Source organism: Tigriopus californicus, chromosome 10 (assembly GCF_007210705.1).
Source record: "Tigriopus californicus strain San Diego chromosome 10, Tcal_SD_v2.1, whole genome shotgun sequence".
NCBI lineage: Eukaryota > Metazoa > Arthropoda > Copepoda > Harpacticoida > Harpacticidae > Tigriopus > Tigriopus californicus.
The window spans coordinates 7226428-7243949 of NC_081449.1; the positions used below are offsets into that span (position 1 = coordinate 7226428).

General features: G+C 41.2%; 3 protein-coding genes across 4 annotated transcripts; 2 read left to right on the plus strand and 1 right to left on the minus strand.

The window, feature by feature from the left end:
- The first annotated feature begins 3051 nt into the window (after window positions 1-3051).
- LOC131888078 (probable phosphatase phospho1) lies at window positions 3052-4301 on the plus strand. The gene has a single exon (XM_059236863.1). It carries the CDS (start codon window positions 3311-3313, stop codon window positions 4046-4048), a length of 738 nt encoding a protein of 245 aa, XP_059092846.1. The 5' UTR covers window positions 3052-3310; the 3' UTR covers window positions 4049-4301.
- Window positions 4302-6739: 2438 nt separating this feature from the next.
- LOC131889070 (zinc finger protein ZFP2-like) lies at window positions 6740-11988 on the minus strand. The gene is made up of 2 exons (XM_059238068.1): window positions 11357-11988; window positions 6740-10856 (listed from the first exon to the last, which is right to left on the minus strand). Exons 1-2 carry the CDS (start codon window positions 11530-11532, stop codon window positions 9215-9217), a joined length of 1818 nt encoding a protein of 605 aa, XP_059094051.1. The 5' UTR covers window positions 11533-11988; the 3' UTR covers window positions 6740-9214.
- A 2195-nt stretch (window positions 11989-14183) lies between these two features.
- On the plus strand, window positions 14184-16960 carry LOC131889071 (galactoside alpha-(1,2)-fucosyltransferase 1-like). Of its 2 annotated transcripts, XM_059238070.1 has the most exons (3): window positions 14184-14618; window positions 14827-15808; window positions 15875-16960. In XM_059238070.1, exons 2-3 carry the CDS (start codon window positions 14856-14858, stop codon window positions 16029-16031), a joined length of 1110 nt encoding a protein of 369 aa, XP_059094053.1. In that variant the 5' UTR covers window positions 14184-14618; window positions 14827-14855; the 3' UTR covers window positions 16032-16960. The 2 variants fall into 2 exon arrangements, with proteins under 2 accessions (XP_059094053.1, XP_059094052.1); XM_059238069.1 differs by lacking the exon at window positions 14184-14618 and having other exon boundaries at window positions 14686-15808.
- Window positions 16961-17522: the final 562 nt, after the last annotated feature.

The window sequence follows — 17522 nt, forward strand, 5'->3', positions numbered from 1 at the left end:
TTCTTGGGGTCTTTCTCACCGCAAAAGTGGATACAATCTCCAGCAGTTGAAGATGGAAAATTTATAATCATATTTAACTACGTTCATATAATATCTAATCTACCTCCGAAACAGAGTTGGCGAATCTGGCTAGCCCTTAAATTTCGGGATGATCTGGTACTTTGGTCAAAAACTTGTTCAAGTTTGGATACAAAATTAGTTTAGAGTAGAAATTGCGGACCTCTAGAGATATAGACTGCGAACGAGCTTCCCGCCAAATTGGCCTGCTCTTGGTCATAACGACTGGTGGGGAGTTTAATCCCTCTAGCTTCGTGGACTGTATCGTTTTAGTTTTAGTTACTAACTGATCTATATTTTCATGATACAAAAATATGAACATTATTTTCTCTACATAATGAATAACCAGCGGCTTTCCGCGTTCAAGCTATTCCTTGGGGAGATCGGGAATTCTTACACTCTTCGAAGTTTCGTCTTAGCAACGACTCTGAGCCACTTTTCGAAAAAAGTAGAGAACTAAGAAACGTAGATCTCCTCAATTAATGGCAGGTTATGTTTAAATTATTTCATTGTAAAGTAATTCGTTTCAAAGATATGGTGTCAAGAGCTTATGTAGTTGACCAAAAGCAAGCCGAAATTTTAGTGTTTTTAAAGTGTTTACTACATAACTTTGACCCTATCTCCTGAATTCCCTAAGCATAGCTTTGGGCTCAAACTTGGCTAAGATCAACTATTCAGCCAGATCTTGTGGTCGTATGAAGAGTTCATTTGGAATAAAGGGAACGGTTCTTGGCTTCCGTTCGCAGTCCATATCTCTAGAAGTCCGTGACCAATTCTACTCTGGGCTTGCCAAGAGTAATATGGCATTGTATGGGATGAAATTCCACTCAATGACCTTTGGGTCGACGCCCTTAGACTCTCCACTAATAGATGATGAAGGTAAAGGCATTCAGGGCTCCATGCGTTTAGCAAGTTTGCAAATTTGTTGAATTTCTTTAAGATCACGAAGTTCTTCCTCGTAGCTAGGACGGGTTCTGAGCACATTTTACCACTGTTACCCAATTGATTGAGCACATAGAGCAGGTCGTTGAGGGACCAGAGAGTCGTGACTGAGCCAGTCGATATTGTCTTGCTCGATTTTGCCAAGAATTTGCCAAGGAACCAAGGTAGATCCTGGGCTTTTAGTTAACAGACTCCTTAATGTAGGGATCCAGGTCAAGGTCTCACGACCTAATATGGGGCCCTGTGTAACACCCATCACGGCATCCTGTCGAATAGTAAAGGGTGAAGGGTCACTTAGTGACATATTTGATGTCTAGTCAGGTGTTCCCCAAGGCTCCATCTTAGGGCTCCTCATTTTTATAACATTTGTTGCCCCACTTCAAAAGCTTGATATTATTGCCAGTCTCTCTTCTTATGCTGACGACACTAAGTTAACAGCCTTGAAATCATACAAAATTAAAACCAACTATGGTTAGCTCATGTTCTAAGATCCTTCGCCGAAGCCAAGATACTATCGTGGAAATCATTAACTTGTTCCCAAAAAATTGACCTCTGTGCAGTCTCGTTGGAAATGAGACAATGTACGTTCAATTAAAGTCCATTTATGAGCTGAAGGTCTTTCGATATAGAAGAACTATCAAAGTTTTGACTGGACACTCTTACCTTGAAAAATTCTTCTACTGGACCAAATAAAATTCGACTTTGGGTGAGAATAGAGAATAGAATAGCCCTCTAGGTGAGAATGCCTTTGATAAGGAAGTAAAAGGGGAGGATGAACTTTGAATACCACTTCAGCGTAAAATCAAAAGATTCGTTGGACCACAAGTAGAGAGGAAAAAATGTGCAAAATAGCAAAGCAATTTAGAGAGAAAAGGTGCAAAAAAATAAGCCTAAAAGTGCAAAGTGGCCGAAAGTGTAACAGAAGGTGTAAATAAAATATAAAGAAGGCATTTCAAATCTAGTTTTCAAACTAGTACAAATTTGAAAGGCGCCTTCTTGAAAACCTCAATTTTGGACACATTTTTTTGAGTGAGGCCAAAGAGTGCTTTTTTCCTTCCCTAAAATAAAGAAGTTAGTTAGCCTTGAGGAAGTAAGGAAATTAGCTATGGTGCGTGTTTTGGGGCTGCTTAACTATCTTTGCGCCCTCCTTTGTTTGTCTCTTTGGACTTGAAACTGGCTCTTTTCAATTCTGTTTCTACTTATTTCTCAACCATGGTATGCTGCTCATAATAATAATGGGATGAAGTACGTTTGGTCTGCAGAACTTAATAATTAATGTTAATTGTTCAAAATTCAGCTTTACATGTCTTTATTTTGGCGGCAGCGTTTGATTTCAAACTTTGAAAGCAATGCTAACGCCAAGAAAGTTCTGATTTCAACTAAAACAACATTTTTAGAACAAATATGCAAAAAGGGCAAATACGTAGAAACTGTTTTTTGGCGACAAAAAATATTTTTATTCAAGTCACAAAAATGGACGGGGACCCTGATATATAAGGGTCTAGAAATAGCATTGAGACTGAAGATATTCACTTCCGGAACCGGGATTTGAACCAACGACATTTTGGGTGAAGCTTTTCACCTTATTCGCACTGACTCTTAGACTGCTTGACTGTAGACCTATTCTTCAAAACGGCAATTAATCTTGCAAATTAATATTTTTATTACAACAGATGTGTTATTTGACTATTAGTAGATTTACAGATATATATGAGGGCATTTGTCACCTACGAATGTGTATTCGGCTTGAAAAATAATCCCTCTGTGCAAAGCCTTGTAAATTCAGATTCTTCTTCATTATGACGACATGACGCATGTCTGGAGCCACCGTTGACTTTAAGATTTAATCGAAGAATTATTGAGGGAAAACTATTTTGAGCTGAAAAGAACCTTTTCATATTTCTTACAGTAGAAACAAGTGTGGGGAAAGCAGTCATTACCCTCTAGACAACACATGAGCAATTTTCTCGTCCTCTTGTGATCTGGCGGATCAGCCAATGACCACAAATCTACTTCACACGTCATATGAATGAAGAGCCTCAAGAGAAATGTCAAGGGCAATTAATGTTAAGCAACCGGTCTTTCCATAGCGAGTAAGACAGAGCGCCCACAACGGCTTTATCTGTTGGTGCTCTTTCCTCGAATCAGCTGCTTGCCGAATCCACTCTCTACATCTACATGCACATACATCCAGAAGGAATAGTCTAACGTTCACAGTAATCATCGTTCATTGAGCTCCTCACTGTGGAGATAGCGTTCAAAGCATCATTTCAGCACTCATATCTTAGTTCTGAAGCAGTGCTTGTGAAGGATGAAGCAAGTTCAAGGCGTGTTAGCTTTCGACTTTGACGATACCCTGATCACCAATGTCCCGGAAGAGACAATTCTCCGATGGTGTGCCAAGTTCACAGAGCCTGGGGATCTACCCAAACCATCCATGTACATGAAGGACATTGTTGACTATCAAAACGACGTCTTCAGCCTAGTCTTCAAAAAGGGCAAAACCATTCAGGATATCTTAAACCAAGTAGATTTCAAGTACATGTCCCCAGGAATGATCCCGCTTATAGAGGAAGTGAGATCACGACTGGGCTTCAAAATCATGATTGTAACTGACAATAATTCGGTGGTATTGGAACATTCGTTGAAAAGCCTCGGTGTTGCTCACCTAATTGATGAAATTGTGGTCAATCCAGCAAAGATTAACCCTCAAGGCCAACTTGTCGTGTCACCATGGCAAATTCAAGATCATTGCCCACTAAGCTTTAGAAATCTTTGTAAAGGACAGGCATTATTTGAATACGTGGAAAAACTAGAGAAGAATAGTGGACGGAAAGTGGATTTCGTCGGATATTGCGGAGACAATCGGAACGACGTATGCCCTGCCTTAAGGCTTAGAGCGGGTGACATTGTATTCCCACGGGCAGGGCATCCTTTGGTTCAGTTCCTGGAAGACAAACAGTCAGAGATGAAGGCCGATATCGTCCCATGGTCCACGGGGCAGGATATCTTGAATGCCATTGACGCGAAATTGAAAACTCTCTCATGATTTCTGGCAACCAGTTGGTGTGTACACTCGTGAGCATACGCTGATCTTCACCGGCTCTTGTGAAATAAGAAACAACACAACCTCTTAAAACTCTTCGGCGAAAAGTGAGGGGGAACGATGAGAGCGTAAAGATTGAGGCCAACAACATTACCAACATATATAGCCTTATTGAACTTATTAACATCACGAAAGATTCGTTGACCTTTGACTTTTAATTATGTAATTCAAAAAGAGAAAATGATGCCCTGCATTACACATGACTGAATCTATTTATATATTTACCCTACATGTGTTTGTACAGCTCTAAACATGGCATTGAAAGTGTTTATCAGGGCCAATTCCTACCCGGGCCATTGCTCAAAACATCAGCCGCCCAACCTTAAGATGGCAGGTTTGAGTTGTGAATAATGTTATCGGGCCTTTAAAGACAGTCTTGAGTAGTTCTGAGTACATTTTTCTTGCTTTAACTCTTGTAACAATATAAAAAGACAAAAAGTCAGTAGTTTAACGACAATTTTATCGACAATCTATTTTAGCATATTTTTACCCCGTCCCAATTCTATATGTGTTTGGTTACACTAAACCACACGCACAGACTTATCAATAAGAATCATGTGGACGAGCTTAGCCAGAAAAGCACGAGTGCGTCTTTGCCGTCCTAAAGAGAGTCATGTTATTTGATCTTACTTTGCGATATCTCGAGCCCTCTTCAAAACCGACCGACATGTGTGAACAGATTAGAAGTTGTAGTAGTACATGATGCACAACACAAGACCCCCTTTTGGAGTGTGCTATGATGGTATGTTATGTATAGGATGAATGTACCGGGTCGTGGAAAGTGATGAAAAATGCCTAGCCTCGTTTGGAACAGCCGGTACTCTAATGGTCTCGTATAGGCGGCAGAGCAACACATCCCGAATGGTCCAGATCGTTCAGATCCTACACAAGCTTTTAGTGCGTACTTTCTACTTCAGCTATAGAATAGTGAGGATTTGTATCATGACATGACCCATGGAACAAGGAACTAACTGGTGCCTGATGTGAAAGCTTTTGGGCAAATTCCGGCACAAGTTTGGCCAGTTTCCTTTTTTTAACTTACTCCTTCGAGTATCAAGAGCGAGGACGACCCAAAGGACCAAAATGTAAAATTGCTCCAATGTTCTACTCGTTTAGAATAAGAAGTGGAAACAATTCGTCATTCGCTCTGTTCGCTCTTCTAGCTCCAAAGCCTCAGTGAAGTCAAGGCAGACAATAAAAAGACTGGGGGATCAGGATGACATAAACCCCATTCAGTGGTTCATCATGGCATCCGTCCAAGATTCAATCCAGAGAAATTTGTCAAAGGGACAGAATAATCTAGGGTTGGCAATTTTCGGCAAGCAAGTGGCAGCGAACCGTAACAAAGCCGAATCTAAGCGATTTGTTTCATCCATTTGGAGAATAGAACATGGCCAAAAACTGCGGCAAATCTTACCTTAAAGGAGAAAAAAAATTAACTCATGAGATTCATGCCATTTTGGACAATTCGATTATGTTTCGCTCTAGGCAACGTAAGAAAGGCTGTTCCCTCAAGGTCGGGATTTTCCTATCTTCTCTCATTCATTCATAGGCGGACTCGTCTCCTCAAACCCATTACTTGGGTAAAAATAAATGCTTGCACGTTTATGAATACTTTTTGAAATCAGCCTGCCAAGATGCTAAGGGGATCCAGTACATAGAAAGAAGGGAGAAAATTTTCTTATGAATGTATACGTAATATACGTTGGGAAAAAAAATAAAGAAAGGTAGATTTTTTACTGGTACATACTTCTGTCGCTTGGGCATCCTGCTCTGAAATTTGAAACTTACTGTTTGATTAGTTCTTGAGTCATATAGTTTAAAAAAAATTTGAAATGTTACGAGGTGATAGACAATCTCAAATGCTAAACACTAATCGATCGATATATTTTAGATTTGAAAGTAAGATGGCCAAGTGAAAACCACAACAAAAAATGTCTAAAACTGTCTTTTAAGAAATTGTGTCATAACGTAGATAATATTTCCCTTTTCATCAACAAACTAACTGGCTGTTCATACATTCTTAATCTTCCTAACATCATGATTTCAAAAAGTACCCTTAAGTGTGCCAACATATATTTTGACCCAAGCAATGGCTTGGCCGATACGTGTAGTAGAACTTCACTCCAATACGAGTATCTCCCTATTCAGACTCATCTGTTTGGTCAGCATCTTCACGATTCCGAACACTCCTACTGTAGTAATTGTGCAAATACTCACAACATGCAATTACTTACGTCAATATTTATTCAATGCTCTGTTGAAGTGGGGAAAGTTTCCTATTTTAGGGGGATTTAGGTATTTGAACCATCATGAAAAGAAATCCAACTCTACACTTTCACTGCTTAATGATCGAGCGATCCATTTCGTCTGTCAACCCAAAAGAAAATGGTGCTATGCGAGTGAATGTGATGCGAAAGGATCAGTTGTCATAGGAAATGGCCACGTTGATATTCATATCGTGGTTTATGGCTAAGCGACAAACTGTTGTGCAAGAGAGTCCCCTGGTACGCACTGAAATTCTTGCATAAAGAATATCTTCCTTTACATCTTGGCTCTCTGAAAACTGAAATAAGGTACAACTAAAGGAGAGTAAGATGGATTTTCATTCATACTACGTTCTTCCCTTGGTGGTGTTCCCTAACCCTTCTAGTTTCCGTCGTCCTTTTCAATGAATACATTTTCTTCTTTCGAGTTTGCAACTTCAGATATGTAAGTGGTACCGAGAACGGCAAAGCCATTCTGATGCGCGACATTTCCTTTTGAGATATTTTGTTCCTACTCTGCAATGCAACATGATCTACCTTTCAAACATTATGCAAAAGTTCGAGCTCAGCATTGGCAAGCCTAGAGGTTGTGTCATTGATTAATCTTCTCAATGGATAAACGGACTTAGCTCGTATTGGAAAAAGGAGCAAGGCAAATATTGACATGAGAGGGTTTATCACTCAACTAGAAACGGGTCTAAAACCAAGAGATCATTCAGGCAACGTTTCATAAAACATTAATGCCAAGATACGCTTTCAGAAGGATGTCCACCCCAATTAAAAATACCATTGATTCTTCATGATCAAATTTATGGTTGGCGAATGGCAATTTTTAACAAATCATGATCCAGTAACGACACACCCCTGGCATCGGCACCATTGAATGTCTGTCGAGGTACCAGTGTGGGTAGGCATTGAGTCGGACCTGACAAGGGATTCAGTTTCCTTACCCATGTGGCTAATTTTCCTGCACTCAAAGCTGAGAAGTTATGGGCTAGATGAGTGGATGTCTTTTTTCTCATATAACGAGTGAACGTACGCCAAGCTCTCTTCTTTTCTCCGGAGCATTCGTCAGAACGTGACTTGGAACCGCTTTCCACGGTGTTCCCTGTGGACCTCATCAGCTCTCCTGCCCCAAAGCCGACAAGAAGCGCATCATCCTCATTTCGATTGTGTGAACAGGAGAGAGTTGTAGTACGGTACTTGATATAATTTCGGTTGGGGTCGCTCGAACTCACATGTTCGTAACATTTGACAAGGCAAAAGCAAAAGCCGAAAGGAGTGATGCCCTAAATAGGTAAATGGATTTTTCAGGTTCCTCTTTTCGAAAAAAGGTCTGTCGTCTGAAATCTCCAATTCATCACCACGACAAAGGAACTTCGATGACGAGGGACAGACAAGACCCAACCAAACCATCACCAATATTGGAGGGGCGAGCGAATGGAAGAGATAGAGAGAGAGAGAGAGAGAAGAGAGAGAGAGGGGGAGAGATGGCGACAAAGTTTGATAAAAGTTGAGGCTCGCTCGGTGGTTGGTGGCATATTCAAATGTCAAACTACAAGATCGCCTGGACTTCTGGATTTTTCTTGTCTTTCACTGGCATCAAAATGTAGGTGTTTGTATCTCGCAAGTCTTGTCTATTAGATTCCGTCCATGTTCTCTCGGTCGAATTGGAATTCGAAACTTGCTATGGAACAATGCCACAACCAAGTGCCCAAAGAGAGAGGGAGGAAAACGCATACGGACCAAGTTGATCTGGTCAAAAGACAAACTATTCTTGTCATGCGTCTTACGCCATGGATCACCACCGAAGTTGGGGAATTTGGCCCTCTGCCTTGATGGTCATGATAGTGTCCCCTCAAAGAGGTCTTTGGGGTATCTCAGATCTAATAAGAGAGGATCACAAGAGACACTTGAGAGTAGACAAGATCCACCGTCTCCAAATCTTGGACGAGCGACATATTCAAATGATTAAATGGTGCTCCATACTGACTCTAGTGGGAGTATTCAAAAGGCCCTCAAGGCCAGATGGCTGTAGCTCCAATCGCATGATCGGGAATTCAGTAGAATAAAACAACTAGGATAGAAGCTCTGATGAATTGAGCGCCAATTTTTTCTACATAGAACTATTTTGAACTTTTGTCGTCATCACAATTTTCTGTAATTTGGCTGACTGTTAACACTAGCAATTGGCTTTTCCACTCAAAGCTCTTGGGTCCTCTCGATTCCCCAGGCTCACCATTGAAGAAGGCGGCAGAGAGCGAGAGCAATGCCTCCAAAGGCGGAAAAGAGACGGAACAATCAATTGAGATCCTTACATAGCCATTTACAAACTGGTGAGATGGAATTTCTTCCTCTTCCTCTGGTCCTCTCTTTCCTTGCCTCCTCTTCTTTCTTGGCATCTCAACACTCATTGTTCCAAACTACGCGGTACAACGTGCCCCAAAGGCTGTAAGTACCGCTCTTGTTCCATAAAAAAAGGAGTAGGAATGTTGGAGAGCTCACAAAGCACAAGACCGTTTCAAGTTTTTTCGCTCCCTGCCTCCTTTTGTTGGGATTTGCAGTTTAATAAATCTGACAAGGAAGAATTATGGTGCGATCATTTGATTCTCTTTCTTGTTTTCTTGTTGCTTTTCTCTTTCTCTTCTCCCTCCCCCAACCTCACCATCACCCTCTTGGCCCTCCCAGAGTACTTTTCGCAAACAGCCATTTCCAGCTTTAAGGAGACGATAGAGTGTTGCTTGCTTCTCATTGGAGGAGCTCTGGAGTTGAAGGAAATGGGAAAAGATTATCCTCCATTTTGTCACGTGGTCTTTGGGGGAGGAGGATTGAAATCTTTGTTTCAAGTTCCTGTCGGTTTGCCGACGGCCTCTCGACTCGTCGTCGTAGCACTGCATGTACCATCCCCGTGGTCTCGGGAATTCTTGGTTGTCTGATGATGGTGTCGCAAATGGTTTCTGAGCGTTGAGTTCTGCACAAAAGTCATTCCACAATGGGAGCACAGATAGGGACGTTCCCCAGAATGTTGACGGTAGTGGACTCGGAGTGTCTTGGGGAGGGCAAACTTCTTGCCACATTCCTTGCATTCAAACGGCTTCTCACCCGTGTGGGTGCGAGCATGCTCCTTGAGCGCTCTATGCGTAGCGTAGGTCTTGGCGCAATAATCACATTTGAATTGTTTTACAGCCTCGTGCGTCCTCATATGGACGACGAGGTCGTATCTCACACTGAAGCTGGAAGAGCAATTGTGACACGCAAAAGGCCGACTTTCTGAGTGCATGCGACGCACGTGTTGACGCAGATAATAGTCACCCGTGAACACTTTATCGCACTCTTGACATGGGTGAGATTTAATTCGAGAATGAACACTAGTTTCGTGGAAACCGAGATAATGTTTGGAAGGGAAATACTTGCCGCACTGGTTGCATTGGAACCGGCGCTTGCTCCTTGCTTTTGTGTAACCGTTGGCTGAGGTGGTTAGTGCCCCAGTTTCTTCGTCTTCATCTTGATCAACCCCATTTGAATTGGAAAGCTCCTTCTCGGAAAGGGGGAAAAGACTTGCGGATGAATGTTGTTCCAACTTTGAATTTTTCAATCGCTCCACTTGAATGTCGTCCATAATGAAATGCAAATCAGCATCATTATTCTCTTTCGAAGATGAACATGAAGAAGTCAACGAAATCGGAGACGCTTGTTCCCTCTCCAAATCGACCTCGTCCGACATCGAGTTTTTGGAATCGCGATGAGGATGAGTATGATTATGAACATAACGGTGGCGGACTTCAAATGGGTTCTCGCCTTTTTGCTCTTCGATTGGCTGGCCTAGGGTCGGAAACGCGTACAAAATGGCTGACTGATCCACAGTGGAAAGTTCTAAATCTTTCATCGAAGATCCATGTTCTTCATTACCAAACGAAGTCGCGGCTTTGGGGGGACCCTTGAGCCCTGGCTCTTCGTCCTCCAGTACGTGGTCAGAATTCTCTGCCGAAAAGTCCTTCCCTAATACCCTGGTCTGATGGGGCTGCTTGTTGTCTGTTACAGCTAATGATGAATTATTCTGAGGCCATGAACCACAAACGAGGGCAGGAGAGGGAGGGACAAGATTTGTCATCTCCGTTAAATCTTGAAGCGTGCTCGCTTTGTTGGTGGTTGAGGTTAGGGTGGCATTCAGAATATCAACAGTCTCCGCCAAGATATCATGATCAAGTTCCACGGAACCAGCCAAACTCTCATCCGCTCCCAGATATGGTGGTGTCTTGACACCTAAGGATGTCAAGACCTCGAGAAACGATGATCTGGCCTGGCGAGAGTCGAAAGTTGCCATTCCTGTGTACAAATAGGATATCAGGAGTTCCAGGTTTTGATTGGAAACGTCAGAAAGCAAAAGAGAAATGTCATCTTGAAGATAACGTGACGGCCATGTTGATCCTCCAAGAAGACAAGCCAGGAAAGGACTAGCATTAGCCAGGACTACCCGATGACATCTGAAACACAGAATCAACGTATAGAAATCAATCCATAAAACACATTCTTTAATGTGACTTGCTTTTAAGTGGGAAGGAGTACCAGGCTCAAAATCCATAGATTTCGATTCGTTTGAGGTCAAACTTCTGGAACTTGCAAAACCCCGCTTTATAGGCACCTTTGAGGGACTATAAACGGTTGATTCCGAAATCTTGATCCCCCAATCTTATCTATCCTGCACATGTCAAGTTCCATTAGCTTTCAAGAGCTCTTACTCGGACACTCCAAGTGTGTTTGAAGAACCCCCTCCAATCCGATTTAGACATAATTCAGTCCAAACAGTCGCCCGCATTCAGAAATCTCAAAGGAGGGTTCAAAGGTCATTCAATCTTCTTTTGTTGAGCCTCAACTCAAGTTTTAGTTTGGGTTGACCAATCAAATACTGTACCCGCCAAAGCAGTTAAACTGCGCTCTGTACAATGTATACCATAGAACTCGATCCTTTGTCGTTCATTATTACCTTATGCTATAAATCGTTCCATCTTCAATAACGGCCACAGACACGTCGGTGTGCTTTCCCCCCACTAACCAATCTTGCACCAGGGACAGGATCATCTCAGAGTGGCGATGAAACTCCATTTTCCGAGTTGTCAAAAACTTTGTGGGCAAATTTGCCAGATCCACATTCAGAAGCATCTTGTCTCCGGATCTTTGCGGATGAATAGAGTTCTGCGTTGGGAGCGAACGTCTGGTGTCAAAACTTAAGGCAAGGTGTACGTACCCCTAACACCTAGCTAAAGGACCAAACAAGGTCTGAGTTCAAAGGCAGCCATGGCATCTGATGTGGAGCTCCAACCGAGTCCGAACACGGTATAAAAGCTGTTGCCAACTTTTGTTTGAGAACAGATGTTGGTGGTGGCAAAATCGGTTCACCTCATTTGAGATTCAGGCCAACTTTCTGGAACGGCCATCTCTGATTAGAATTGTAGTTCCACTCACGTGGAACAAAGTCGGATGGATCACTTTTAATAAGGGAATTGAGTTTCTGTCGTTGTTTGACGAAAAATGAAACTGATGGATGTTTTCTCTCACAACGTAAAGTGAGCGTGGTATGAGTTTGTATTTTGGTTTCATTCACAATAACGGTAAGTATAATTAGTATGTTTAGACTTGCTATCTTTTGAACTAGATGCACCTCTTGAATGTAGAGACGGCAACTGAGGGGAAGAAGTAGCGTAACATGAATTTTCGGAGTCGAAAATAGCCGTCACCGAAATTTTGCCGCCTCAGACTCAGGCGGTGGCAAAGACTTTCTCGTCGATAGGACCAACGGTAAATGACGCAGCGAACCCCGGGTTGGTTGCTCCCGAGACGAACCTTGGGCCGAAACTCTTTGGTGGCCCCGACTCAAGGAGTAAAAGGCGCGAAGAAGGAAGCATGGGGATAACAATAAACGATCTGGCAAGACGCCAAATGATCTAGTTCAATGAATGGAATCGAGTCCCAAACCATACAACATCCAATAGAAGACATTTACTCTTATTGGCACCGTTGATCGTAGAGGAGATAATTCCACACACTTGGTCTTAATCGAAGTTAGCACTCTATTTTTTCATTTAAGACTGGTAGAGCATCTCTCTTTTCAGCTACCTAGTAAACATCTTACATATAACGAACTGATCAATACTTTCTGATCGGTATAATGTCAATGTTTTTCTTCATTTTTTCCCTTTCCATTGGACGATACTCCCGGTGCTTTTCTAGAAATGAGCCGAAATAATCAAACAAACCAGAAATCTTCTGCAACATCCAACATCGTTTTTCCAATCAAAATTGACCATTATATTAATTACAGTGACACCTATGAATAGCTTGGTTATCCTCTGAACCTCTTGAATGCAGAAACGGCGATTGAGGGAAAGAAGTATGTACGTATCTTGAGGAAAGTATCGTTGGGTTTAGCAAATATGTAATAAATTGAAATTGAAATCGCTCTTCCTTTAGTGAAACTACATTTTGGAATGATTCAACTCGTATTTTGTTACATGTTAGACCAATGTAATAACTAGAACTCGAACAAAACTGTTGTCTTTTTTGTCAGAATAACTTTTTTTAAGTAGAGAAAAATGGGGAAAAGGTTGTGAAAATGCACAAAAAGGTGTTAAATACAAACTTGTTATAATGAAAACAGATTTTTCACAATTTGCAAACAGGTCATTTTTTATCTCTCTTTCCAGCATTTTTAGCTGTTACAAAATTTAGGCACACAACTGCATTTACTAGGTTAGCTATAGAGTTTTTTTTATTTGCAAGATATTGACAATGTTTTGTTTGCAGTTCTTGCCATTGAGAGACACTTGTAATTGATTCAGATGTTATGATATGCAATTAATTCTCTTCTGAGGCCTAGTATTATAATTTAAAGTAGCTCAACTGCAGCTTCTTCTTGCTGCTATTCCCAAACAGATAACGGAGTTCAATTTGATATTGAAATTCGTTTATAGAACACATATTCTACAAAGGTCCGGTGGTAACAATTAGACGAATCATAATGTTTCATTGTAATTTTACCGAGGATGATTAAATTCCTTGTTGTAGCGTCTAGTAAAATTCAGTGAAACCTTCATCGTCTTCCGACGATGACGAGATTTGATTGATCACAGGACTTCCCGAAAGCAAGCTCTGGTTGATTTAAGAGGTAAGGTGGTTCAGGAGGTCTGGCCGAACCAACCCTGGCCTCTAATTGTAGAAAGATAAGAAGAGCTAGACCTGATTTCAATTCTGACAGTTTAGGATTTAGGTGCAATTGTCCAAAATAATGGAAAGTTTGATGAGCATATCCAGTTGAAGATGGGTAAAGCTTTTCAAATGTGTGGTTGGAAATATTGCACGTTTAGGTCCAGAGATAGCATCACAATGCTAACTCTGTACAAGTCGATTGTCCAGCCACATCTTGAATATGCCTCACCCATTTGGGCTCCAATGAGTTCAGCAGGTTTGCAAAAGGTCGAACAAGTCCAAAGATATTTCACTAGGAACATCACAGGAATGAGAGAGCTCTCGTATTGGGATAGATTAAAAGAAAATGTTCTGCCCGAATGGCTTATGATATGCATTCTGTTACTTTTAATGATGCTTTTTGGATCCCTCTTCAGTAAATCAGATTTCTTTTTTATTAAAAACCCAGAAAACAGTAACTGTAACTTTGTAAGTAACTGATAGAGGACACTTGTAATTTTGATATTTGCGGTGCTTTTCAAATGAAGTTGTTTGCCTGATCAGAGGTAACCAAAAAAGACCAATTTAAAAGCTCGTCCGAATATTGGCCCTGAAAATCAGGTACTTAAAAGAACGAGGATGAATACGCTTCATGATTGAACACTTCATGATTGAACAGTCTCTCAATGAATGATTAAAATACTTAGTCATAATTTTTGAAGGTGCATGTCTCGATTGTTTCGGCTCTGTTGAGGTGAACATCTGTCTTCCCACATTTCTTATTTCAATGCAATGAAGCCTTGTGTTATGTTTCCTTCTTTCTTCATGTCACATCTGTATAGTTTGATGCTTCCTACTATTTTCTGGATATTTTCTTTTCAGTCTCTTCTAGAGGCACTATACCCATAGCAGTGTTTTCATGTACTAGTTATTTTTTTCGGTGCCTATTTCTCTATGTCATTGCTTGCTAAATTTCTTGGAGAAGAAATTGAATACCTTCCTCCCATGAAGAAATCACCAAAGATCCTTCTTCAGAGCATCATGAGCAGCGACCGAACAAAAGTGTGAGTGACCTCAAAAATAGATCATTGACTTTTCAAGTACCTTAATTCTTGATGACTTCCATTGAGAAAATTTGTATTTTTATCTAAAAGAATTGCCGGTATTAGGGTTGGGAGAGAGCCTTGGGATCGAACCCCATGATCCTGTGTATTACATGGTCGCACTATTACCAGATTTCTACATCTTTAAACGATTTTCTTATATTTGCAGGACAACTGATTCTTAACCAATCATATTCCATGACGTTTATAAGGTCCATGCTTGAGACTTTAGCAAAAAAAATGTCGGTTACGATTCGTCGAATAAGTTTCTCCATTCTAATCGTTCTTGGGGTTCTTATGCTAACTCAACTGTGCTTTGTAGTACAAGATAGATCAAGTCAGTATCCAACCCAACGTCGATTAGCCCCAAGCCCTAAACTGGGATATTCAACCGAACAAAGCGGAGTTGGAGCACCTTACCCGAAGTGTTCCCATATCTTGACACTTCGAATGGGAGGTCGATGGGCCAACCTTGTCATGGAGTACGCCTCGTTATACGGGGTGATTATGGACAATAAAGGCTTCGGAATCAAGCCAGTACTAAATGACATAATGAAGGCGAAGTTACAAGTTATGTTTCCAAATTTGAGCATACCATCTTTCAAAGAAATGGGCTGCAGTGACAAGGATCTACGGTATGTGACTTCTGAACAAGTATCTGCAGGAATTCTTCAACAGAAATGGAATCATTTAACCCTCTCCCTGCCAATTTATTGGTTACGGAAGCGATATATCAAACCTGTTATTGACGATCTGAAACAAAACGACTTTAGATTTGACCTTAAAATTGTCCATTATGTACAAAAAGGTCTCCAAGGTGTGAAGGAAGACTTCCTTAAGAACCGACCGAAGTTAAATCAAGCCATATTTGTGGGTCTTCATGTGAGAAGAACAGATTATCCACGTTATCTCAAGACCCATAATGGGACGGCTGTAACTGAAAACTATTTCTATAAAGCCTTGGACATGTTCAGAGATAAGTTTGGATCGTCCGTCGTGTTTGTATCAGCCACAGATGATCAAAAGTGGGTTGAGGCCAAATTTTCAAAATTTTCAGACGTCTATTTCTCTTCAAAAATGGACACAGGTAAAATTGATCCCGTCCATTTTGATTTTGCCTTGCTGTCCCATTGCAACCATTCCATTTACAGGTATTATGGTTTACTTTCTGCAGAAAAGCTTTTCATGTGTTCTGATATTCCTAATCCCCTTTTCAGTTACGGCACGTACGGATTTATGACATCAATCTTGGCTGGAGGCCATGTCATCGCAGCAGATGCGTATTCTGTGGACAAATTTCTGGCCAAGGACTTTGCTAAAACTGAAAAAGGGCAAAATTGGACTCTGATAAAAGATCCAGTGGCCACAAGTTGAAGCTATTGAGTGTTGGTAATAGCAAGTTTAGCCCATGATTTCACGTTGTTTAAAAAAAAGACTGGCTTTAAAAGGAACCCTACCCTTATTATCTGGATTCAGTAAAACTCAGTTATTTAGACCTTCGAGCTACATTGCCTCACCAACCCACCAACACCAAGTGACATTCAAATTATTTAGGATCGTTCTACGATCTTCACCATGGATCGACCTGAAGGAGTGGCGGTGTCGGGCTTGTTGCTGGATGGGCGGGATTTAGTTGAGACGGCAGGCAGCGAGGAGGCCACTTATCGTGCCAATTATGGTTCGGACATTCCGTTGAAGTGTCTGTCGGATTGCTTGTCTATGTACATGAATGTCAAATATTATTCTTTTCCCATAGACCCTTTGGTATAATTCTATAGCTGAAAAGTTATTCTTTCAGTTATTTTGCTACTTTTGAAATTACGAGAACGAAATCCCTTTGTGGGCCCTTGAATGAGGGTTATAAGTTAGTATTCTAACTGATGTAATTTTCCATTTGCCGCTGACAGTGCGACCAATTTGTGCGTTTTGACAACTTGCTTTTTGTTGGGCATGAATTTCTGAACCTAAACCTCACAATGCTTGCTTCTTCCTTGGTGTTGAGTTGGTGGCGAGCATCAGTGTAGCACTCTGCATGTGACTAAATTCACAGGTGTTGGATTTGCCTATAGGAAAAAATATTGACTCTCAAAATCTCCCTTTACCAAATCAAGGGTGCAAAAAAGGGGACGTTGCTTAGTATATAACGGTTGTCATTTGGCAGCATTTTTCATGATTTTCTTTGGATTCCTCTTCCCTCTTTTTTGATCATACTTTGTTGATTGGCGCATATTTGTGGATCATTGTGTAACCATTAAGTAAATTTTCTAGTCTTTTGTTACCTGGACAAGAAATAAAAGCCCCCCAAAAACCCATTGAACTAGTTCCTTCATTCACGCCATTTTGTACTTGTCTGCCTATGGTCCCCTAGGGCAAGGTGACTGAGCAAACAAAGGCATTTATTTTCTCCCTTTCTTACTCCTTTCATTTTCTCTCTGGTAATTAAGGTAACCAGGTAACCAAATACCACAGTCAGAAACTGAACTTCATCGCTCTACGTTCATGAATCATGAGTGGTTGGAAAGTAAGTTTCCGCCCACTCATGAAGGGATGGAACATTTCCACATGTCAGATTTCGAGCTGAGGAATTTTGAGCAAATTTGCCACGCTTGAAGTCCTCTCCCACAACTTACACATTGAAAGATACCACCGAACGATCAAGATGGTCCTCAAACCCAACATCAATCTAGTTTCGTTTTGCTTGGGGTTGAAAAAGATCAATAAGTATTTTTCAAGAAAAACCATTTTTGCCACTGAAGAAATTAGAGGGATAGGCCTCTCAAAAGCGCAAAGTGACTTTAACGGCTGCCATCCCACAGCCATTCAGGGCTGCGGGTCGAAAAAGTCCGAATATGGGTTTGAAATTAT